We start from the raw sequence: 26,286 nt of genomic DNA, 5'->3' as shown, positions 1-26,286 counted from the left end.
AAATTCTACTAAAGTTTCAAACTTTAAAAGTTCCTATTTGCTGGAAAAGAAAAAAGTCTAGAGCCTCATTAACACCCTCACTGTAAACTTCACAAACTCAAAATTGATCAGCAAAAAGCCCATGCTCTATTTGGAATCAGCATCACCTTTCCATACACTGAACTTCCACAAGTCAATGACCTGATCCTGGTCCCACTGAAGTCAATGGCAAAACTCGCACCTATGACAGTGGTGCAGGATTTAGTCTTCAGTGCTCCTAAGTCATTTAGGCTCCCACAGGTGAGATTTAAAACAAACCCTAAAAGCAATCTTTAGATTCCCATAAAAGCAATTAAGACTATACTTAATTATAAGCAAGAGGAGTCTTGTTGAAGTTGGAATCACGGCTTTCATTTTCCAATATTTTTAGTAGTGGCATTTCGTTCTCTCCCGCTACCGCCAGGATTTATAATATAGTTCATTATAAATTTTTATCTAAAGTTGCAATAGCAAAAAAATTCAGATTTTACAAAGCCTCAATCTGATTTAAACAGCTACACTCCAGAAAATGTCTGTTTCCTAGATATAATTACACAAGGAAAGCCAACTCAGCTGAATCAGTGCTGCTTTTCAGCTGGTATAAAGAGCAGTCCACCCGTAAGGAAATTTGGACAAGTATCCAGATAGGATAAAACTTTAAAAAACCAAAACCCTGCACTCTATCCTACACTGCGAGATAGGAAACCGAGCCCCTTTGTTCTGACACACTGAATGATTTTAGTATTTCCAATATTTGACAAAGTTGAAAAAAAATGCCAAGTTTTAATTACAATCATTTCATTGCATTATGTACTTCCAATATAAAAGTAACTTATATTTTGCATTGTTCATGTTTTACTTACATTCCATGTCCAGAATCACTATCAGGATTCCACTCTGGATATCTTTAAATAAAAAAAGGTCATTTATAAGAAAGATATAAAATTGGGATTGCAAAGGACAGTATCTACACAAAACTACTGCAAATTCACATTTTTCACAGGAAGCAAGAAAACATGAACACATTGTACAGGAATAATTTGGATAGCATGATTGGCAGCCATAAAACAAATGCAATTTGTAACAGCCATAAGCACTTTAATGCTAATTAGGAGATTAGGTGGTGGGGGGGGGGGGGTGGTTTCCAGACTAGAAAGTGTATTGTACTTAAATATCAAATATCTAGCAATAATCTGTAGTATTACAAACAGGAGAGGTTTGAGTCTTCACTATGTAGAACAGACTGAAAGGAGAACCTCTTGGAAGTTTGCACTACAAGCACAACTAGGGAATATTGCAAGAAGTTACAAACATTGAATACCTGCAGCTGGCACTGTCTAACATATGTAAATTGTAAGGATTTAGTAGTCTAAATTGCCTTTCTCCAGCAAATTTGATTACTTTTTGGCCTGTAGATGCTTAAGGGGAATGGCTAAAACAAGTTTAACGTATGGTCTTCTCAGTGCACACCAGGCAAATTATTTAAACCTGCTCTGTAAAATATAGTTAACAGCTGTTGAAGTCTACATGCCCTCATGCCACAAGAATGCTTAAGGTATTTCAAACTCATACATTTCAAGAAGAAGCTGACAACGTCGACTGTGGGTTGCTCCATTGATATGGTGGTTCCACTCCTGCAGTAAAGTAAACAGTTACAATTAACATAGGATCAAATATTTTGTAACAAAACATTCCCTCTGCCCAGCTATGTACCTACTCTTCTATGCAGAGGTATTTAACAAATATTTGTGCATAGATGCCGAAGTCTGTTTGTAGTGCTTTAAAGATACAATGAATTTTGACCTACCTTAAAACTGTTATAACCTGACAAAGTGTCCGATGGAAAATGTCCTCTGGAATCTAAGGGCTTGATTCTGGCTTCAGATATCCAAAGCTCATCATGAGAAAATTTGCTAGAGTATGCCTGCAGGGAGCCCAAGGTTTTCCTTTCATAGCCTTGAGATTTTTTCCTAACCCCTCTGCTTTACACCTCAGACCTTCAAAGACTAACATACTTACAAATACTGCATTCAGTAGCACAAAACCCAGAAGACGAAAAATTGTAAGGAACTCAGAAAACAACAACAAAAATCATTAAGGGGTTAGAGGGACTGACATATAAGGAAAGATTAAAAGAACTGAAAGTGCATAGCTCGGCCAGACGACGTTAGGGAAAAATAGAAATGTACAAGTATTTGAATGATACAGACACCAAAGAGAGGAGGGACTTGTTTAGGATGATAATTAGGACTAATGGAATTAAATTAGGCAAAATAATATTTAGGTTAAACATCAGAAAAAGTTTAATGAAAAGAACCCCTAGAATGTGGGAAAGACTCCAAAAGCCAAGTGGTAGAATCTCCATTTGCTTAGGTCATTAAAACAGGACTTAGTTTATCAAGTAAAAAACCATATTTTCCAAAGCTTTAACAGATCTACCAGACAACTACTAGCCAGAGTCAGATACAAAAGACAAGTACTGGGGAAGGGCAGAAGGGTCTCACATCTATCAGGTGCAGAGGCAACAACCTGATGATAAACCCAGTACTTCAGTTTGTGGGAAGAGGGAGGTTGCTGGGATTTCTATAAGGAGGCTATTCCTAGATCCTATCTAGGGGTTCAATTTTCCATATCAGCCTCTGAGAAATATCTGATAAATCTGAACTATGACTACAACTATTGAAAGAACTGAGTCTCCCCTCCCCCCCACACTGTTCTCCAGTCTTCCAACCATCAAAGGGAGCTCTCTGCTACTCTATTCTTTCCCCAATGGCCAGTTTTGGTTCTCTTCCCTCATGAAGATGTCCAGTGCCTGCTCTTGCTGTTTCTCGCAGCTTTCATAAGCAACTGCAAAATGAAACGGACATGATTTTGAGTTCCACTCTTGATCAGGGGTTCCAAACAAGTAGCAATGAAACTGACCAGAACCTTATTAATTCCACTCTGCTGCAGTCAAAGAAACCCATGATCATCAGCAGAAGTACTGGAGCAATTAGTTATAGTGCAACTATATTTTCAAGCTTAAATTCTGCACACATTGATGGCCTCTCTCTGTTCTCCAGAAAAATCTTACTCCATATGGGCAACGTTTCCATTTTTAAGATGTTATAACCATCCTCCTGGGTAAAGCAATGAAGTATCTGAGGCTAATTGTACTGCCTTGCCTCCAAGAACTGAGTTTTAATGGCCTTGCAGCAAAAAAAAAAGAATGATCATTCAAGTCTCCCATGCAGCATTGTCACTAAGTTATAATTAGGGCCCTGCCAAATTCAAAACCATTAAAAATGCGTCACAGACCATGAAATCTGGTCTTGTGTGCTCTTTTACCCTATGCTATATAGGTTTTACGGGCGAGACCAGCGTTTCTCAAACTGGGAGTCCTGACCCAAAAGGGAGTTGCAGGAGGTCACAAGGTTATTTTAGGGGGGTTGCAGTATTGTCACCCTTACTTCTGAGTTGCCTTCAGACGTGGGGGGCTAGAGAGTGGCGACTGTTGGCTGGGTGCCCAGCTCTGAAGGCAGCGCCCCGCCAGCAGCAGTGCAGAAGAGTGGCAATACCATACCATGCCACCCTTACTTCTGTGCTGCTGCTGGCAGCGGCTCTGCCTTCAGATCTGGGCCTCAAACCAGCAGCTGCCATTCTCCAGCTGCCCTGCTCTCAAGGCAGCACCGCCACCAGCAGCAGCACAGAAGTAAGAAGGGTAGCAGTACCATGACACCCCCTACAATAACACTGTGACCCCCCCCCCCCAAATCCTTTGTGTGTCAGGACACCTATGATTACAACACCATGAAATTTCAGATTTAAGTAGCTGAAATCATGAAATTTATGATTTTTTAAATCCTGTGACCGTGAAACTGACCAAAATGGACAGTAAATTTGGTAGGGCTGATTTTTTTTTTTTTTTTTAAGATATACAAAACACATCAGAGAGCAGGATGAAACCCTGATCACTCACTCTGTCAGAGGTTGGTTGTTTGTTTTTAAAAAGGAGGACACCACTTGGTGCAGGATTCACAAGATCTGAGCTCCCACTGTTGGCTCTGCAATTGTGAACTTGTAGATCAATGATTCTAATGCACGAACATGTGAACAAGCGTCAGTTTATTCCACTATATACCAAACATTCATTACTTAAAAATAAAAGGAGGCCAAATTTGGAAAAGGAAGATCATTTAAAGCTTTTAAAAGGTGGTGCAAACAGATTTAAGTCATTTAATACAAACAGGCATCCCCTAAACAATAGGAAAATGTAAACTTTGGAGTTTACAATGCACTTTTAATTTGAAAAGTTTCCAAGGCTGGCTCGGCTAGAAGTAAATGTGTATATGAAGTTGGCTTACAAGTTTTTTCTTTAAAAGTGACAAACTAAATTAAATATCCTCTCTATAACCTGGCTGGGATTTTAACATATAAAGAAGTTGGGCACCCAATTCCACACTGAATTTCAAATTCCCTCAGGTTCTTTTGAAAACCCATCCTATACATACATTTACAAATTAATTTTTACAAGTGAAGTTTTTTTTTTAAAACTAAGGTGAAGTTAGCTTGCCTAGTTAGTTTTTTTCTTTAATAGTTTTACCACATTCTATTAAAAGGGTTCTAGACTCCTTAAAATATTACTCAGGTTGCTTCAGGATCCAAGTTTTCCAATTCTGAATTTTCAGGGCATATTTACATACAGACATTGGTCTAGGTGCATGTCTGAAATTAAACTCTTAAGTACCCTCAGCTCCCACTGAAGTCAATGGCATTGCTCATGACTTTAGAAAAAAAAAATCAGGCCAAGCTTATTTAGGAGCCTAACTTTAGACATATATTTATTAGAGAGTCTTAGCTATTACTTTTAGAAACCCATGTCTCTTGAATGTTTTACTTTCAAGTTAACCCACTCATGCTCTTCCGTCTACCACAATGGGTCTGTTTTATTTTACGGGGAGAGTTAACATTTTCCTAAATCCTGTTCTGTGATGTAAGGGGTCAAAACTGATAAAGTTCGTAATCAGACAATTTGGGCAGTGCTTCTTTTCACAAGTAGATGTTAGAACAAGCTATCAATCATCAATGAATATTTATACACAAAGTTAAAGGAACAACTAGGAACATATACAGAAAAGGAGCGCAACTTTTTATATTTGTGAAGTCAAGTTAAGTTTTTCCCTTTGGCAGACTTTGATAAACCACATAGTCCCTTCTCTGTCCTCCTGATATTATTTCATTTTAGAGGAAAGAGAAGATATTGTAGTAATAAGCTAGAGTTGTCCCAGCTCAGAGAAGCATATTTCAATCTGCTTCCCCTAGAATCTGTTTCAGATCTTAGTGTTTTATTTGTGACTCAAAATCAGAAATACTATAACGTAAGGAATATCTAACAAAACTGGAGAAAATATGGTACCTATATCATTGCAGGAAAATATTTTCTTCTTGCAGTGGTGTTATTTCTGGATAAGAAAGCAGACCCCAGGATTTGGATCCTGGCAAAATAGAGGAACTGGTTTCCAAAATATTTTATATGATGTATTGGAAGTTTAAGTCTGCACATGTATTATGTTACTAACTTGATCTTAAACAGTTTAAAGTGAGCTAAAGAATGTTTATAAATTTAAAGTGTTTTCAATACACTGTCAAAATGGGGGAAATATTTTTTCATATTCTAAAAAAAGCTTCCTTTCACAATTGGCTTCTTTTATGCCAAGTTCCTGTACAAAACAAAGCAAGCAGAATAGAGTAAGTGAAAGTGCTAAAAAAACCCTTTATAACAGAAGAATTAGTTGATACCATTATAAAGTATCTCAAGATGTTAACATTTAACTTCTGTAACCAAATAAGATGTTTTCATAGAACTACTGGTTTGTTGTTTATTTTGTTTGTATCAGTTACAAAAATAAACTTCAAATAAAGGAGAAAAAAAATTATTATTGGAGTTACCGGAAGTAATAATTCATATACCTGTATTTGCTTTGTCAGGTTAGTAAATACAATATAACAGCTAAATTCTCAAGTTATATGGACACTTGAGGTTTCTTAAATTTTAGTTGTTTTACACAAAATATTGCTTTAAAATGTTTTCAAGTGTAGGTAATACTTCCAGATGTTACTGTAAAGAAAAAGTTAGTAACAATACCACCACATTAAATCAATTTTAAGGCAAACGTATGTATTCTTAACTTGAATAATTTTCCCCAAAGCCTTCAAATGAAAAATATAATGTAATTGATTTTAACCAGAGGGGCATTAAAAGCCAATTTCAAAATTCAGCTGCCTAGTATATTGAAAATCAGCAAGAATGAATAAAACCAAAAAGCTGAAAGTAAGAGGGCTCTGAAATAATATCTGAGCAAATAAGCCAGTTTGAGTGAATTGTCACCTTATCAGAGACCTGAACTATAATTATGAATAATTTAAGAGGGAAGTCTGATAAAAAATAAATATACCAGAAGATCCACTCTATTTGCAAGTCAAGTAAAAGAACACTACCAGGAACACAGAGCAGGATACTGCAGCAGCAGACTGATTTTTTCTGAGCTTCTAAAGGGACAGATGCAACATGTGACAATAAAAAGGGAGTCTGAAGTGTGCTTAAGAAAGTTGTGAAAAAAGGAGAAAAAATGACAAATTTCAGCCATAGTATGAGATAGAGTGTTAAAGTGAAATTAAAAAGGCAAGAATGACCTAATCTAAAATGTGAATTATACTCCTGCAAATAAGTTCCAGGGCTCTACATTAACTCTTTCCCTTTGGCCATGGACAAGGAAAAAAGCAGTATTGTGCAAGAATGCATCTTAACTACATATAAATCAGCAATCAAGACAGATGTGGAGGAGAGCTGAATCTAGCTTCCTGAATAGCACAATAGATACACTGCGAAAAAAAACACAACCAAAAACAAAAATACCAAAAAAACTGCTTAAATGCCAGATGTTTGTGGTTAAGAGAACATGTAGGATGTAAAATATAAATAAGATATCCCAGCAGATGATAGCTGTTTGGTCTGAAGTTAAGCAATCTGGGCAAATAGAATATTAATGTAAAGCCCTGGTTTAAAGTGTTCATTAACAATTACTTTGTAAATAAACAAAGTGCCTTTTTCACTCTCAAATTTTCAGATTTTAAAAGTAATTAGGCTATAGAAATAGTCAAAGAAATAGGTAAAAACAGAATAGATACTACAATGTAAAGGAAAATAGAAGCATCTGATGCATAACTCACCTTATTAGAATGAACTGGCATATCACATATAGAGCACAGATGGGGATAACCCTTCGGTAAGAATCCATGGAAGTCTTCAATATTGCTATTTGGAGGAGCACCTCTCTTTTTCTCAAAGAGAGATCTCTCAGGACCAGGACCACGACCCATTCTGTCATACTCACTTTCATATTTATGATAGTTATGCGAAGTCTCACCATAAAAAGAGTCATCCCTACACCTTTCTCCATCTCTTAATCTGTCATCTTCATAATCCATTCTGTCATAATAACCAGATTCTTGAGAACGACTTCCATGGTCATAGTCAACCACTGGGTTGAGACTAGGACCACGATCATCAAAACTATCTCTTCTAAAGTGCCTTTTTTCTTCCCAATCATCCCTAGGTACTCTGTATGGTGGCTCCCGTGTAGATGATCTGCCATCTCTACCATAACTCAATGAAGGACCTTCTTCAGCTCTCCTCCTTTTAAGTTGTAGAAGGATTTGAGGCAAGTTTTCAGGAGTAATCTTGTCCTCGGGATAGCGACTCAGTTCATCTAAGTCTCTAGCAGACAGACCAAAGCTGGCCAAAATATTAGTGGCCTGGTCTGCATCTCCACGGTGCTGAGAAGACAAAGGGAGTGGACCTCTACTTCCAATGTTAAAAATAGATTGTAAATTATGGGAAGAGGTACTAGCAGAAGACAGTGCACTATGAGATCCTTGTTGGTTCAATGAAGAACTCATTCCAAGATTCATTAAGCTAGCAAGCCGTGCAGTACCCTGGTTCATCCTTCCAAGAGATGCTGGCATACTTAAAGACTGGGTAGCAGCAGTAAGAAGGCCTATTCCTGCAGATAGGTCACGCCCATGACCTTGTGAATCCCTACTTAGAGATGACTGCTGGAATGACTTGGACATTGTAGAACTATAGCTTGTCTACTTTATGGATCAAAATTTTAAAGATGGCTGAAAAGAAAGCTCACACTAGAAAGGTAAACTTCACTTCAAAATGGTAACGCCAAGAAAAAAGGATCAGTAATGACTGTAGATCTTCTTCAAGCTGAGAAACACCAGACAATTCTGTAGAAAAACAAGCAGTTTTAGTCATAAATCCCTTTAAACAGATGCAGTTTTAAACTTATGCATCATGTTGATCTAAAAAACATTTAAGATCTCAATCTTACAAGGCTTTTATTACATAGCTTAAACAGATTTGAGATGTACTCAGAACCTACATATATTACTTCAGATAAAAATACAATAGTTTTTCCTCCTATACAAACTAGTCTTCTCCGACAAAAAATGAGTCATACTGAAGATAAGTGAATTTCAGAAGCTTTAGATGTTAGAAAGCATCTCAAGTTTACTAGCACACAAGCCTTGATCTTTAATGGTTTTGTATACACCCTACATTACTATGCTAAATTCCAGAAGACCACAAAAAAAAAACAAAGCCATGGAAACCAAGATGAATTTGCCATATACACATTTGGAAATGAAAACTATACCACTATAGAAAAGGACGAAAGGGAAGTTATAAGTAACTGAAGTTTGGGCAACAAGCGTCTATTATAAGATCTAGTAAATAAGACCAAACATAATATTCAACCTTTATGCAGTCAAATCAAATTACTGAAGTGAAGACAGATGTGAACAAGAAAAATAAGGTTGAAATTTTAATTTTGGTAGAAAGTTTTAATTTGGTAGAAAGTAAATAAGACCTCTTGCTCAAATTGCAATTATATGGTTAATACCACATATGAAATGAATCTATTCACTATACCACAGCCATAACACATCAGCCTGTGCTATCAGATCTCAAGCTAAATAAGGCCAGGTTTCGTCAGTACTTGGATGGGAGACGTCCAAGGAAAACCCTATTGCTGCAGGATGAGGCACTGGTAAATCACAAGATGGTGCTATTCTCCCCGCCCCCAATCCCCATCAGTTCTGAACCAACACACTGTTAGGAAACACTGATGATACTGCTGTCTTTTGGATGTGACTTAAAATTGAGATAATGACCATGATGGTTGTTAAAGGTCCCTGAGCATTTTTCACAAGAGATGAATATTATCTGGAATTTACCTATGATACTAGAGCAGAGTAATATATTCTGCCTAATTACATTTCTTCTGCAGTTTCAACTGCATATGGTATTCTTCACTTCCTACACTGTTTTGTAGGGTTTCTGTGCACTTTTTGACAGCTGTTTTATTCCAATCCACAGACGCTGTATTTCAAAGGGATTTCATTTTTGTGGAGAGGTGTGGTAGTATATTTCCCCTCACATTTACACCTCTACAGACTTGTGGCATGCGCTGCCTAAGCAATCCAATTCCCCATATGAACGCCCTTCTCTAGTAGCAGAGGACAACTGCATTTGGGTCCTGAAAAGAATACACCCGTTGAATTCCTGCATGGCCACTCACCCATAAAAGCATAATGGCCTTGCAACAGAGAAAAGAAACATTTTGGGGGAGAGACAAGGGAATAAATGCAGGGGTCTTCCTCTGAAGAGATGAATAGCGGAGAAGCTCTATGGCACACACCAGGCACTTAGCCTTGCAGAGTTTCCCGTTCCCAATACTAGGAGAATTCAAAAGTACAAGCAGGGGTTTACAAGTGTGGGATCCTCATAACTGCATACTGAATTTAAATCCATTTTTCGGTGGTGACTAAAGTAAAATATTTTTTCAGCAATATTTTTAAGTGTAAAGCACTTTGGTATCCTCTGGGGTGCAAGATGCTATATATGTCATATGTATCAATGCTTTACCAAATATTTATGATTTATATCAGAGATGTAGGGAATCCTATAATAGATGTGAATAATACACAAAGCCAACACAAAGGACCACCACCAATGCATCCAACGTTATGACTACAATTTTGCTTTACCAATGGTTAAAAATATCTGAAGCCTTTTGCAGTCCATTGTATATATTTCAGATGGGATCTATAAGATTAAGCAGCATGGGAAAAACTTATTTGGAAAGAGCAAATGATGTGGCAAGGTAGGAGGATACTTCAGACATCAGTAGTTGCACAACAGATTACTCAGTGACAAGAATGTAGGGAGGGACAGAGAAGGCAGGTGGCTAGGTGAAATAGTGAGATCCAAGACTCAAGCTGAACAAGTTTCAGGAGGAAAAGGGACATTTTTGGACTGTATTGTAAAATTAAGAGCCAATTAAATGTTCAAGTATCAGAAATATGTTCAGACTTGCTCATATTCAAGATAAAGTTGGTAGCAGCATTCTGTAATAGTTCACACTACCTTCAAAATACTTCACAAACTACTCTATGAAATAAATTTTACTTTATTTTATATACATCTGCATTAACTTAAATCCTTAAAGTATAGTTCATGTACACATTTGTAGCATGGGACAGAATTTGGTTTTTAATAGTGCCTTTCTTAAGGTTGATCAAGGAACTTTGCAAAACGGTGAGTTAGAAACTGGTAACAAAGGTTGAGCATACAGCCATATGCCCAGCAATAGCTTGATGTACATAGCTTTGGACATCAGAACCTGTTTAAACTAGAAGTTGAACAGGACACCAATGTTATCTACAGTATTATTCAAAAAGTAATGTTTCCCTCAAAAGCAGATCCACCACTAATCCTCCTGCCACACTTATTGTGAGTTCACGATCCATAGCTTTGGTCAGAATACCACTGAACAAAACCAGGAGTATTTGAGTAGTAGCACCTCAGAGTTCTGCTGCAGAGAGAAACTGAGTTTCACTCTGTAGCCTGGCTCTACATATGAATTGCTTCTGCAGAGTGTAACTGCAAAGATGCTGCAGATCTGCAAAGAGGAAAAGAGAAAGCCAGAAAAACAGAAATGAAGACTACAAACACAGAAAAGACAGAGCAGGGAAAGAAACTCAGGAGAGGATGAAGACAGACAATTATGTGGAAAACCACTGCTGACAGAATTGTGGGTCTTTTAGTAGTTTGTGTACTATACCATAAATCTGTTTATCCTTGTTAACTTTCAAGAAGTAGAATATAGAGGGAAACTAAGCTTCTGGGTGGATGTCGCTAAACATTTCCTCATATCATTGGCATCTGATGATTGCCACCAGTCTTTTGTTTGTACATTAAGATCAAAAGTGGGAAGGGGACAAAAAAGAAAGAAATAAGAGCCACTAATTTCATAACCAAAGGATGTTTAATTTCTACATGGTCAAGTTTAACATCTCATTCAAAAGACAGCATTTCTATCACTGCATGCCCTTGAAGGATTGCAGTACAGTGTCTATACCAGGTATTGACAAGTCCTGATGAACCTATACCCCAAGATCTTCTGACTTCCAAGTGAGTGTGCCATCAACTGAGCCACACAAACAAGATGACCATGACTGATCAAAGCAGTGGAAGGAATTGAGGTTTGATTTAGCTCAGTTCAAAGTGTAGTGCTATGAAAGTGTTGTTCCCAGTACAGATAAAATTGTAACAGATGTGTTTTGGAATCTAAATTTTAATTAAAGATTTATAGTCAGAAAATGGATAATATCAAACTTTGAGAGTTTATAGTAAAAGCTATTTCAACATTAAATCATTTTTAAAGTCGAAATGCTACTAACTACAGATAAACATGAACAATGCCAAACAATCTTTAGAAACAAGTTGTGCAAGAAAGTTCTCCAAAATAAATCTAATGAAAGGTTGACAAAATGCAAAAAAGAAAAATTGGAACCATACTGAATGTGTAGCTGCCATATACAAAGGCAGATTAATGCTGATTTTCAAACAGTACTGGGATTTTGTTCTATTTTAATATAGAAACAGTATTCATACTCTGTTTCTAAACATTTAGAAGTCTGACAGCCATATTGTGCCATCCATTTTCAGTGGAAATTCCCCATGAAAATCAAGAAGCATTCTACTTTAGCAAATGGATAGCACTACATAAGTCTAAGTTCTAAGGATACATCAATCTTCGGCCATACAAACCTTAGCAGCAGCATCTTTTTAAAGGTACACTTAGGCTGAAAATACTTTTAAAAATTAATTTCCTTACCTGTGTAAATACCTTGGGCTATTAAAATAAAGTTTTAAAAATCTAAATGACATTTCATAGTTCGTGCTGTTTTACTCTTTGTATTTCTCAGTTTGGACAATGAAAATCAAACAATTTTCAAAAATCAAACTTGTGTTTCTAGTCAGTTTCACTTTCTGGTGTTCCCGCACCAATATAGTACTGCAAACACTTGGAGGGAAGGGGTTAAATAAAAATACTATTACTGAAATAAAAATCATGGTAAAACATAAAAACAACATTGTAGGGTTTTTTAAAACAATTTTTTCACCTAAATTATCTGACAAATGCTTCCTTTAAAAGGATACTAACAAGAGTTAAAGTCAAAAATGTAACCCAGCTTAATGTTTTCATGTTTGACATGCTAATTCGAAGTCTAATGTGTTAAACTATGTGTAAATTTTCTCCTTAAGGATTAGACCTACTAAACACACACCCCCACCCCTTCCATTAAGGAATATTTCAACCCTTAGTCTTTAAGGACTGATACACATGTTATGGCACAAATGTTTATATAATCTACATATGTCACCAAAAACCATTTAATAATGGGATGAATTTTCAAAAGTGTATAAAGCCTCTGAAGCTCGTTTGCACACTCCCGAAAATAGTTTTTAAATAAGTTTAAATAAAAACCCTAGTCTCTAGTTGAGACTGTGTACCAAATTTCAGACAGCAAAACACAAACATGAGCACATAAAGACTTTAATTAAAAAGTGTTGACTAATTTGACTGTAATAGTATTAATATGCAATACCAAAATAAACTGACATTAAATACTGTACACATTTTGAAAATTAGACAAAAGCTTCAACGTCTGTCTTTTATGTTCCACATCCATGTTGCCTCACCTTGTGAAGTGAGTGGACAAGAGTAAATCTACTCAGGTTTATTGCAGCTGTTCCATTTCCAATATGAACAAAAATCATAACTGTCTACTGTCAACGCAATTTTTTTACTTACCCCTATGTTCTTTGTTCAAACTTTGTTTTACTAGTCACAGCAATAATCCATAACTACAGACATGCACAATCTTCTTCCTACATTTGTTTCCAGCAACAGAATACCACTGTTAAAAAGTTGTTCTGTGTAAGGAAACTGGCTATTCCTATGCTGAAATAGACTGAAAGAATAGGCTGTGGACTTAAAAGAACTCCTCCAACTTCAGGGTTTTGGTTTTTTTTTAAAAAACCTTTTAGTAACAGTTAACTCCTATAGTTTCTGTAACAAGGATTAAAGGAAACATAGGAAAATGCGATAAAGTCACAAAAACAGGCAGGAGAATCAGGAGCAGATGAAATACAAAAAATAACTGGTTTATATGTTAAAAAGCTTTGCAAGTCCTATTCTCAAATGCTAATTTTAGCATATAAACACACACACACACCAAATATAATTAATAGAACTTATTCTAATATAAAGACAGATCCTACAGTCCTTAAATAAGTTATGTATCTATAATGGAGGTGTAATTTCTCTTAATAGGAAGCAGGTTTCACTTCTGCAGGGAGCCAAAAATCTGCCGTGTGTGTTTAGGATTGTAAACAGATGCAATAGACTGAAGTTTGTTCAGTTTGAAAGCTAACTGTTCTAACTTATGAATGATCAATACAGATCTTAATATGTTTGCAACAATCTCTATATTTTTTCTTTAGTTTAAGCAGAAGCCCATTATAATTAAATGACTTTTTGTAATTGTTGTCCAATCTTTAATTCTAAAGGGTATGGCTTGAAAAATAAACCCAGTACCTAGAAGCCTGAGGATTAAGTTTGCCATATTAAACTGCATTGGTTTAAATCAATCCAATCACTGATTTAAATCTTGTTTTGCATTTATAATTTTTAATTTTCTAAGGAAAGGTTGAGTTTCATTCATTGGTAACCATTAAAACATGTTGATTTACAAACTAAACAAGTGCAACTAAAACCTTTACACTAAATTTGGTACGGATTGCTAACCAGGAGGAATACACTATATCAATATACATGTATGTAAGCTACATAATTGCTTAAATAAATTTGCTTGCACTCTTTATTTTTACATTTTTAATATGTCACAAAATTATGAAAGATGCATTTCTTATTTATAGATTACTACTTTACTGGAGACTGCATTTGGATGAAAAGTAGAAATTAAAAGAGCACAAAACAGCATTTTAAAATTGTTTATTAGTTTAATAAATCTACTTCAATTGTGCTGGACACAAGAAAATTTATCGAAACATATTTTGCATTTAAAACTGATTAAAACAAAGGGAGAGTATTCTCTGTAGTTAGTGAATTGAACTGATTGTTTCTGGTCACCAGACCCTTCCATTGTAGAACTGGCAGAATTCAGCCTCTCTCACCTTGTTTTTACTGAGATTGGAAGAGGAAAATAAGCTTTCCTACTTTTTCAACTCACAACCAATTTCTCAACTCTGAATGAACTAATAATTGAACTGAACTACTTGAATAAATTAAAATGAAAAAAAAAACAAAAAAAAAAACCACACAACCCTGTATCTGCAGACATGGCTACTTCTGTCAAAACACAGTATAACACCAACAAATTCTGGTTCTACTTGCTTAGCCAGTGACTTCAACCAGTTCAGTTGTTTGACTTTCTCTAAAACTTCAGTGCCAGATATATCCTGCTTAATTTTATTTAATTTAAACTATTTTAACAGATCATAGTAAGTTTAGGCCTTAACATAGGTTGCCAACTTCAAAAGTTTTTTTTAATTTTAATAAAAATAGTTTCAATAGAAAATTGATTTTAATGTATTTATTTTTATCCATTGTGTGTCCACAGACACAAGAGGTTGCAGGATTAGGGCCTCAGTTTCAGACCTGGGAATGCTATGTAGCAGATAACTGCATCAGAAAGCAGTGTCTCCATTGTTGTAAAAGAAGTTCTATTGTTTATTTTATCACAAAAAAAAATAAGTTACGTCAAATCAATGTTAAAAAATAAACTTTAGCTTAAAGTTAAGAAAGTTTCAAGACAGCATGGACGTGGAGACAAAACAGCTCTGTCAAAAAATAAGATGCCTGCTTCCTATCTCAGTCATATGTAATTTTTTTTTAATTAGAGTCATACATTTTTGTTGTGCTCAAGTATGCAAACGAGGGGACAACCAGAAAATCATTATTTACCCCCCCCCTTTTTAATCAAAGGCTTTACTAAAAACAAAACAGCAATCCTAGAAAAAACAGATTTTAAAAAATGAAGAGGCTGAGCTAAAGAAAAATAAATGGGCACAAGAATTATTTTTAAAAGTTGAAAATAGGGAAATACAGAGTAGAGATTTTTTTTAAATGTAACTGAGTCAGATTCATCACATGAACAAGCTAGCCTATGCAACCACATTACCTTATCGGTGCTATCCTTGTGCCTCTCCCCTTTTTCAATCCTGTTTGTTAAACCCAGTCTATAGAGAATCATAGAAACACAGGACCATTCCAGCTCGAAAGAGGTCATCTAGCCCACCCCACTGAGGCAGGGCCCGAAAAGGTGTTTGTCCAAACTATTCTTAAAAGCCTGCCATGACAAGGATTCCACAAGCTCTGCTGGAAGCTTATTCCGCTACTTAACTTTCTAGTTAGAAAGTTTTTCCTAAAACACCTAACCTAAATCTCTCTTGCTGCAGATTAAGCCAATTACTACTACTCCTATCCTCAGTGGACATGGAGAACAATTGATCACCATTCTTTTTATACAGCCTTTCATATGTTTGAAGACTTATCAGGTTCCTTCCCTCTCCCCCCCATCTTTTCTCAAGACTAAACACAACAAGTTTTTTTTTAAATTTTCCTCATAACTGAGGTTTGCTGAAACTCATCATTTTTGTTGCTCTCCTCTGGCCTCTCTTCAATTTGTCCACATTGTTCCTGAAGCCTGGCACCCTGAACTAGAAACAATATTCCAGCTAATGCCTCACAAGTGCTGAGTAGAGCAGGACGTTATCTTCCACATGTCATGTATAACACTCCTGTTAATACACTCCAGAATTATATTAGCCACTCTCACAACTGTATCACTCTGTTGGGCGACATTCAATTTGTGATCTACTATAACCCCTAGATTCTTTTCTGTAATACTACTTCCTAGCCAGTTATTCCCCATTTTGGATCTCGGTGATTTTTCCTTCCTAAATGTAGTACTTTGCACTTGTCTTTATTGAATTTCATCTTGCGGATTTCAGAACAATTCTCCAATTTATCAAAGCCCTTTTGAATTATATATAAGCCTGTCCTTCAAAATGTTTGCCATCCCTCCCAGCTTGGTGTCATCAGCAAATTTTATAAGTACACTCTCCACTCCATTATCCAAGTCATTAATGAAAACATCGAATAGTACCTGACCCAGCATAGACCCTTGCGGGACCCCACTACAGTTTGACAGTAAACCATGTTAACTACTCTGTGTTTTCAGAGTTATAATAACTTATAGTAATTTCATCTAGGCCACAGTCTCATAAGCCAACTAAGGAGATATCATGTGGGACTGTGTCAAAAGCCATACTAAAAATGAAGACATATCATGTCTAGGTCAGTGATCCTGTCAAAAAAGGAAATTAGATTGGTTTAGCATGATTTGTTCTTGACAAATCCATGTTGGCTATTATCCTCTAGGTGCTTATAAATGTACCTTAGGATGAAATTCATCCGGTCCTGCCAACTTGAATACATCTAACATCTAAATATTCTTCAGCCTGTTCTTTCCCTTTTCTAAAATGCATTCCTTCCCCCTTGTTGTTAATATTAATTTACGGCTTGTCTTAAACAAAGGCCCTGACCCTACAGTGAGATAGTCAAGCAAATTTCTGCACTCAAGGGGAGCCTGACTAAAGTCCATGAGGCTCCACTCAGGACCATGAGTCAACCTGTGCATGTGCCACTGAAGGATGGGGACCTTAGGTTTTAAGCTCACTGTAGCAGAGACCATTATTACTATGTGCTTATACAGCACTTTGCCACAATGAGGTCCTAATCTTGATTAGGGTCTCTATGCACTACAGTTACACAAAGAATTTATAACAAGAATTTTGAAAGTGAGATGGAAGATTTAAACAAGTAAATAAGACTTGCTGTTATGAACCCTCAGGGCATCGTGAGGTAATTACATGGAGGGTTGCGAGCTGTCAGCCTCCACCCCAAACTCCGCTTCGCCTCCAGCATTTATAATCGTGTTAAATGTAAAAAAAAAATTGGTTTTAATTTATAAGGGGGTCACACTCAGAGGCTTGCTGTGTGAAAGGGGTCACCAATACAAAAGCTTGAGAACCACTAAATCAGAAACAGTCACCCAAAGATGGAGCAAGTCACAAGTAGCAGAATACAGACATCCCAACCTTAGGTCTCTTGACACACCAAGATATAGAAGCTAAACAAAAACTGCATACCTACAGATAAAAAGAAAAGGAACACTAGTGGCACCTTAGAGACTAACCAATTTATTTGAGCATAAGCTTTCGTGAGCTACAACCATCCGATAAAGTGAGCTGTAGCTCACGAAAGCTTATGCTCAAATAAATTGGTTAGTCTCTAAGGTGCCACTAGTACTCCTTTTCTTTTTGCGAATACAGACTAACACGGCTGCTACTCTGATACCTACAGATATTTCTGTAATTGGACCAAGTTATTTTCTTTCCTGATGAGATCAAAAATGCTGTTTGTGAACTTGCTGGCACATATTTTACTTGCAGAGAAGACAACGTGATGGTTCATTCAACAGTTTTACTGCCGAAACCAAAAACCCCTTTGTTTAAGTTAAGATGACATCATAATACATGTGTGAAAACTGAGAAAGCACAGAAATACTAGGAGGCATTTATACTTATTTCTAAGAATTTTTGATTAGTTCTCTGATCAGCAAATGGCAACCAATCAAGAAGTCAACTGGCACAGAGGCAAGCAGCACAGGAATAGATACATGGAGATCAATTCCTTTTGTGTTTGGCTGCAGCAATCTCTCTTCCCATTGTCTGTGGCAGATCTAACCAAAGCTCTATTAGATGGGAACTTACCTAGTCCCCATCTTTCTCCTTTACAACATCTCACTAGCACTTTTTATTTGTATGGAAATGGCAAGGGAGGAAATCTATCAGTTCCTGATTTTCTCCTGTTAATGAATATTTGAATTTTTAGAAGTGAATTCAGCATGGTTCCCTAATTCATTCTGGGGTATTTGAAAGTTCTTCCTGTTTTTTATGATGCAGATATTCCTGATAAAACTAGGGGATAGAAAAAGTTGTAGGCAGGATCAGTTTATAAGTACTTACTCTATTAGTTACTCTTGAATCATTTAGTCTTGGAATGCCTGTAGCATCCCAGTTATTTCCAAATCACAACTAACTGTAAAGTCTTCAAGTATGGAATACTCTGCAGATGAACTCTTCAAAAAATAAAGACCCTGTTATAAACAGAGTCCCTATTTAGAAGATAATTTGTTGTTCATTCCTTCCCTTCTGAAATATCCTATTATCACTTTATATAAAAAGTGTGGATATGTCGTTGTGACTGAACAGATGAGCTCAAAAGGTTCCCATTAACCTAGGTTGCAATTATTGAGTCAACATTTAGATACATGGCATCAGAGAGGTAGCCCTGTCAGTTTGTATCCACAAAAACAACGAGGAGTCCGGTGCAGACTCCTCATTATTTAGATACATGGAGCATTATTCTAAAACTAGAGCAGACTTTACTTTTTTTTTTTTTTTTATAATTCATTAAACAGAAAATGATTAAGACAAATATGTGTATTGCATTTGCACGTAGTACAATGTTTCAACATTTGGGAGACAGAATAATATTTTTCTTCTGATGCTTTTATAAATAAAGGTAAGGTACTCACACACCAATGATGGGTAACCCTATTAAAAAAAAACCCTTAATAATCAAGGGTTTTTTTAATTAAACAAAGAATATTAAGTCTCCTAGATGTGAGCTGCTTATCTCATTCTGGATGGAAAAACAAGACCCCTTATGTTCTTTGAGCTTCATGAAACTCGAGAATTCTTTAAGCTAAAGTTCTTTGGTTTTTTTAATTTAAAATATAGCCAAAGACCATTAAACAATAAGCTTTTACTACTTTCTATATTTAGGGCACTATCAGGTAGTTCTAGCCCAAACTGTATGCTTTGTAAAGCAAATAAACATTTAAATAGGACATTTGACCTTTTTAAAGTCGTATTTCTGTCCGAGGATTTTTAACCTAAAGTTGAAAGTAATGCTAATGTAGCTATAACTCAAAGCTTTTTAATATCTCTCTTTCCCCCCCTATTTTATGCATTTAACAGCGTTTTGTATGTGGTCACTTAGGCCCTGTGCATGAAGTTAAAACATGTGCATGTCTGCTAAATCAGGGCCCTAGTTGCCTATTTGTCTGGCTCTCTCTAGTGGCAACAGAATAATTTTCTGTTCTAAAAAAGAAAATGCAACTATAGAACCACAAAAAGTGGAGTGGGGCACACTGAGGGATGTGTGTAACACTTAAGGTAATTTCAGTTCACTTTTTTAAGTTCACTAGATTTCAAGTTAATGGTATTCTATTAAAAGGGACGTTATATATCATTTTAAAGGTGTAAATGACAAGTTTTCTTTTTCTGAGCCCAGGAGGCAAAGATTTAAACATGCCTGTGCAGTACTTGCAGCACACATATGGTTCAAGTTCCATGAAAGTGAAACAGAGTAGAAACATATGTTTTTAAAGTTGATATTTTCCTCTCTGCCTTTGGCCAGGATAGACATCTCTGGAACTCCTCAGGAGCAACAGCCTTCAGAAATGCTATTAACAGAAGGCACATGTATTAATGTGCTCTTTAGGCTCAGAATGTGTGTTTATGAAGCAGGCTGCTCACCCCACACAGTCTATATGGGAAGAACAAAAACTTCACCTGGGGCACATCCACCTGAGGACACGGTTTATATGCTTAAACACCAGCGTTCCTGAGTCACCGACCAGTCCCCTGCATCTGAACACAGGCCAGGAACCTACAGCAACTAGAGGCAAGTTCACCACGTGGTATGGGGCTGGGTTATCCAACGTGGTGAAACAGGCTAGAGAAGAGTGAGTATACTGAACTGCAACTGAAGGGGCCCAGCAGGACGCTGCGTGTCTCAGAACCACAATGAAGAGCAATGTGGGGGAAAGCAGGCAACCCCTATAAGGGACAGAAACCAGGAGCGAGGCACGCACTCACTCATATGGGGTCATCAGAATCAGGGAGTTCGCACAGCACAGCACGATCTGTGCCTGGAGACAGGCGAAGTTCACGTTGCAATACGATCGGGGCCAGGCAGGGTGCGCGAGTACGGTATGTGGTAGGGAGGCCCCACGAGACGATCCATGCTCAGGAACGCGCAGCGCTGTACAGCGGAGGAGGCACTGTGACCGGCCCAGGGAAGCACCAATAGCAAGGCATGGGTCCACACGGCTCGCTAAGGGGGAAGGGCAGAGCGTAATACTGCGAGCCGGGGAGAGGGGGCGCGCGCCGCGAGGCACGACAATGGAGGAAACCAGGCCCGCACGAGCCAGGGCTGCAGCGCGGCGAAGGGGAGGCCTGCTGAGCGGCCTGGACCGGGGGCGCTGTACTGTTCTCCCCCCCCGCCGAAGTCTCCGCTTAGCTTTCGCACGTGCGCTGCTGTCCCCAGGGGCCGACTGAAGCCCCGCTTGTGTCGCCATCAGGCCCGACACCACCAGGGACACACACCCGCCATAAGCTTCGGCCACTGAGCAGAGACTTGTCACCACCTCCCGTAGAGCCCGGCCTACCCGTTCCGGTCACCAGCGGCCCAGGCCCCCGTCGCTGCCCTCACGGTGAGAGAGAGGAGGAACAGCCAACACCAGCTCCTAACATGGCGGGGACAGCGAATCCCAGCCCCTCGCCTACCTCAGGCCCGCGATAGCGTCTCCATCCGCTGTCGCACCACCACCAACGGCTCCAGCGGGGGGGAGGTGGCTGCCGCCCGTGCGCGAGCCTCACACCTCTCGCGATACCCCCACAAACAAACACTTCTCACTGTGCTCTCGCGAGATAACGACTACCCCTCCGCGCGCGCACACACACTCAGTTGCTTCTCCGAGATTTGGCGAATTCCCACCGTGTTGCTACCTCTGAGATGTCGCGAGGCTACCTGCCTGCGCCCGAAACTTGTTGCCGTCTCACCGAGATCTCGTGGAAGCCCTTATTCTCCCGCGCATACTGCCGCCACGCCACATCTCTTGTTCTCTTGGAGAACTCTCGCGATAGTTAGTCCAGTTATCTCTCCCCGCTCTCTTTCTCTCTCTCCAGATCCGCGCGAGGGATGAATTGAACTAGGCGGGGGCGAGCTATGGCTCTGTGCCCGGGCCCTCCGCCCCTACCTCGGCGTGATCCCTCACGTGTCCCCGACTGTCATCAGCATGGGCCTGTGCCCAGCCTTCCCCCGCACCTACTCTCCTCACAGGACCCAGTCACCAGCAAAGGCCTGTGCCAAGGCCCTGCCCCTCACCTCGGCCTGCTCACCTCATGGGCCTGTCACCAGGCCAGACCTGCGCCCAACCTTTCCCCCTCCCCACCTTCCCTCATGGGCCCCTGACTGTCACCAACGTGGGCCTGCGCCCAGGTCCCCACCCCTTGGTCTGCTCTCCTCACAAGCCACTGACTATCACCAGCACAGGCCTGCCCCAAGCCCACCCCCCTCAGGCCCCTGACTTTCACCAGCAGTAGGCCTATGCCCAGCCAGCCCTCCACATGTCAGCCTACTCCTCTCACGGGCCCCTACCCCACTAGACAGGAACAAGGCCTTTGTCCGGAAGTTAGCGGCAGTGATCGATCATACCAGGTGGTTTAGTGACAAACCGTAGATAAGGGGGCAGTGGGGAGTTCAGTAACGTCCTGACCTGCCTAGATTCGCACTGCCCCAGCATATCACAGCATCCCCCATAGCACCCAGTGACAGCCCTAGGATTTTGAAAACTGAGGGTGTGTGAAGTTGCACAGAAGTCTGAGATGACAGAGGTCCGCTCACTCCCTTGCCAGATGCTTAATTCCTGACCTAAGGTTAGATTATATGCAGACCACAAGGTGAGATGCCCATCAAGCTCTTGTAAGGCCATAATTAGTGGCACAGGAACATGTCCGCTCCTGCTGAGCTCCACTACTGTATGACTACCTCAGATAGGTTTTCTAAGCCATGAATCAAGCGCTCAGAACTGACACTGGCTAGAAAGTGGAAACCATTCAGCACTCAGCAATGCTAGGCAACAGCACAGGACAGGAAATGAAAAAGAATACTGGCTCCAACTGAAATTACCCAGGTACTTTAATTACCCAAACTAGAATTTGGTCAGTATAGTGATGCTAATGCGCTTCGAGTTTCTGTCCTGGCCAGTTAAGACCTGGAATTTGTATAGCTCCTTAGCTCAGGCTTCTTGTAACTGTTGTCAGTGCAATCATACTCTTTCACCCTGAATCTAAACTGACTGCTTTATCGAATGAAAAAAGATGTTACTGTCCCCAAAATGTTTGAGGCAACAGGCACTCCTTGCATACTAGGTTCATTACAAACCTTTGTTGTAGATTAGGAGATCCTGGTAAAAATATAAGAACACTGACTTTTGTATGTAATCCTTTCCACTAAAGTTGTGATGCCACCTTGCAGTCACATGAAGACAGAATGGTATTGTACTTCCATTTGTGTGTGTGGAGCTGAAGGCTTGGTGACCAAAATAATTGTAGAAATTGTACTGTCACTTTCAGGTTGTGGAAATTATTTCATAATCAATACTTTTCACTCCAATTAAATTTTCAGACTGGGCAAAGTTTACGAGACTGATTTGCTTTGGTTGCTTTGCAAAGGGGAGAGATGAATTCACTCTTCAATATGGTATAGTCCAATTATACCTGAATTATGAGCTTTTGGGGGTGGAAGGGGAACTGCCTCCTGTTTGAAGTCACCAGTCAGGGAAAAACTATTTTTTTTTATCCATTTCAGGGCACAGAAAACAACAAGATAATTTCATTGCCTGGAACAATTTGAAAAGGGGGAGAATTAGCACTAAATCTATACTGATGTTGTTAAAGAGCTGGGAGAGTAATTATAGGAAATGCAGAATTTATAAAGTTCCAGCATCAAATCCTTAGAACACAGACACATAAATCTAACCTTAGAATATATTTAATCCATTTAACTAACTCCATTTTGTGCTACAGTACTGTAGAGTAGCAATGATAAATGATAAAGCTTTTTAGATGAGATGTAAGACAACCTGACTACTTTTGCCCATTAAAAGTCAAATTTAGATTGTAATATCTGTGATAGGAAATGACTTTTTGTTTGTAAAGCATCAACAGAAAACTTATTGAATGATAAATCCCATGACACTTTTTCCAAGCACAAAAGCAAAGGATAACCCCACTGTCCTGACTTTATTCCAGTTTGGATATTTTCTTCACATTAGACTGCCTGCACAGCAATCGATACAGTATTAAAATCCTAATGTCTTGTCCCAGCCAGCACCAAGATCAGAGTCAAACCTCAGTGGTTTCTCTAGCTTCTGTCTCTCTTCAATTGTTCCAAAGCCATGGTCAGCAGGAACACAAAGGAGATCTTACCCTACCATCTGATCCATTTCCATGTCTACTGAGGACTAATCTGGTCCTGTGGATCTGCACAGAGGGTGGCGCATAATCTTCCCTCTCCTCAGCCTTGTAAAGAGGGAAGCAGAAGGAGCTAAGAATATTGAGAGCTTCTGGGCCTGGAAGAGGATCTTGATTCACCCATCTGAGACCTTGGTCAATTATGAGAAGAAAGTGGACTAGGGAGAGCTTCACCCACCTTGATCCCTAAAGGGACAGCCAGGATGAGATCATCACTCTCACTGTCAACAAGAGCTTCCAGGGTTCTGCCCCTCACTTCAGGTAATGGCCCTCCCCAACTTTTTCTTGCTGCATGTCTGAGGTGGAGCAACCACAGGGTTGGTCTTGTGAGCTCTGTGTTCAGCTCTGACAGGATAGGAATAGTTTAAAATTGTATTATAGCAGTTTCTCAAACACCTACTGAGGTGTATAAATTGTCCATATACCACATGCTTTCTTGTGCAACTGTGTCTTTTAGGGAACAGTATAACTATTCTATATTTTTCATATGACCTGTAAAACTGTGTTAATCTATTTCAGAAGTTAGCATCTGAATAAGTGAACACAATTTTTCCAATATTAACTGCTTTGGGCAGTGAAAATTTGTGTGTATATAATTTGTAGAGTATTGATTCAAAGGTCAATTTCTAGCTGGATAAGAAAAAGTTGACAAGTGTGTTTTCAGATGTAAAGTATTTGAATTGGGGATTTTTAATCAAGTGGAACACCATTTAGTGCTATAATCCTGAAAAGCATTAAATATTGTAATTCATTTCTAAATTTCTGTCACTACCAGCACATTTTCACAATTGTTATTTCTTCTGCAGAAATTATTTTAGTTGGTTACGTTTCATCCCACCCCTTATCTCAGTTATCTGAACTTAAAAAAAAAAAAAAAAATTACACAACATACACTATTTTTATGTGTGTGTGTGTATATATATATATATATATAAACAAATCAAGTACTTATAACTCAGAAGAATATATCAATAATAAAACAAAGTTATTGCAATACATGAAAGGATCTGATTTCCTCGCATTATTTCGATCTACATTAGTAGGACGCCCCCCTGGTTTAGGTGGGCGTAAGTAATAAAAAGAGAACAGAAAAACGGGGGAAGAGCATGTAGTGGAGTGTAAGGAAGTCTAACAAAGTTCTGATTTTTCCCATGATGACATTTCAGTGCTTTTTTTGAAATATCAAATATCAAATTTTTTCCAAAAAAAAAATCTCTTTTTTTTGGTGCCCCCCCTGCTTTGCTGGTGCCCTATGCACGTGCTTAGTCTGCCTATAGGGTAATCCAGCCCTGCCTATGATGAGATATTAGATGAGGTGGGATCTGAGTTACTACAGAGAATTCTTTCCTGGGTGTCTGGCTGGTGGGTCTTGCCCACATGCTCAGTTTAGCGGATTGCCATATTTGGAGTCTGGAAGGAATTTTCCTCCAGGGCAGATTGGCAGAGGCCCTGGGGGGTTTTCACCTTCCTCTGCAGCGTGGGGGCACTGGTCACTTGCTGGAGGATTCTTTGCACCTTGAAGTCTTTAAGCCATGATTTGAGGACTTCAGTCGCTCAGAAATAGGTTAGGGGTTTATTACAGGAGTGGGTGGGTGAGATTCTCTGGCCTGCATTGTGCAGGAGGTCAGACTAGATGATCATAATGATCCCTTCTGACCTTAAACTGAATGAGTCTATGAGGAGCGGGCTCAGGGCAGGGGGCTGAGGTGCAGAAGGGGTTCGGGGTGTGGGCTCCCGGCCAGCGCTGCTTACCTGGAGCGGCTCTGGGGTGGCAGCAGCGCGAAGACAGGCTCCCTGCCTGTCCTGGCCCCGCACCACTTCCAGAAGCAGCTGGCACCCCGTCCCTACGGCCCCTGGGAGAGGGGGAGCAGAGGGCTCCGTGCACTGTCCTCACCTGCAGGTACCTCCCCCGAAGCTTCCATTGGCCATGGTTTCCTGTTCCCAGCCAACAGGAGTTGCAGGGGGTGGTGCCTGCAAGTGAGGGCAACACACAGAGCCCTCTGCCCCCCATCCCCCAGGGACTTGGTGCTGGCCAGTTCCAGCAGCAGCGCGGGGCCCGCGGCACCACAGGGGTGGCAATCCCGTGGGCCGAATCCGGCCCACATGCCATAGTTTGCCCACCCCTGCAGTAGAGAATGGGTTACCAGACACCCAGCATGCACTTTCACCCCTATGAAACAGAAGGTCCTGGCACTTCATCATCCCAGGGGCATATTTTAAGGAGTCCCTGTCACCCAGGAGGAGCTGGAACTGACTTTCACACACCCACAGGGGACAACCACCTCAGAACACCCCCTCCCTCCCACAGGGAACTGCTGATCACTAACCCCAGGCAGGCAGAAGTGGTCAATGGGCTATGGTGCAGCCAAAAGGGATTTTAGGTTAAAGCACTAATT

At 39.4% G+C, this 26,286-nt stretch overlaps 1 protein-coding gene across 5 annotated transcripts in view; it reads right to left on the bottom strand.

The window, feature by feature from the left end:
- The window catches only part of MATR3 (matrin 3), a 44,448-nt gene extending 23,201 nt beyond the window's left edge, over window positions 1–21,247 (bottom strand). For 2 of the 5 annotated variants that reach the window (XM_073356009.1, XM_073356012.1), the window contains exons 1-4: window positions 21,140–21,247; window positions 7,228–8,292; window positions 1,591–1,652; window positions 882–923 (exon numbers count right to left, since the gene is read on the bottom strand). In XM_073356009.1, the coding sequence (XP_073212110.1) occupies window positions 882–923; window positions 1,591–1,652; window positions 7,228–8,130 (1,007 nt within the window). In that variant the 5' untranslated portion in view covers window positions 8,131–8,292; window positions 21,140–21,247. The other 3 variants (XM_073356011.1, XM_073356010.2, XM_073356013.2) reach the window with 3 other exon arrangements.
- Between the last annotated feature and the right edge of the window lie 5,039 nt (window positions 21,248–26,286).

The sequence above is a fragment of the Lepidochelys kempii genome, chromosome 8, assembly GCF_965140285.1.
Source record: "Lepidochelys kempii isolate rLepKem1 chromosome 8, rLepKem1.hap1, whole genome shotgun sequence".
NCBI lineage: Eukaryota > Metazoa > Chordata > Testudines > Cheloniidae > Lepidochelys > Lepidochelys kempii.
The sequence above is the reverse complement of the archived record's forward strand: the minus strand, read 5'-3'. Positions and strand labels throughout refer to the sequence as shown.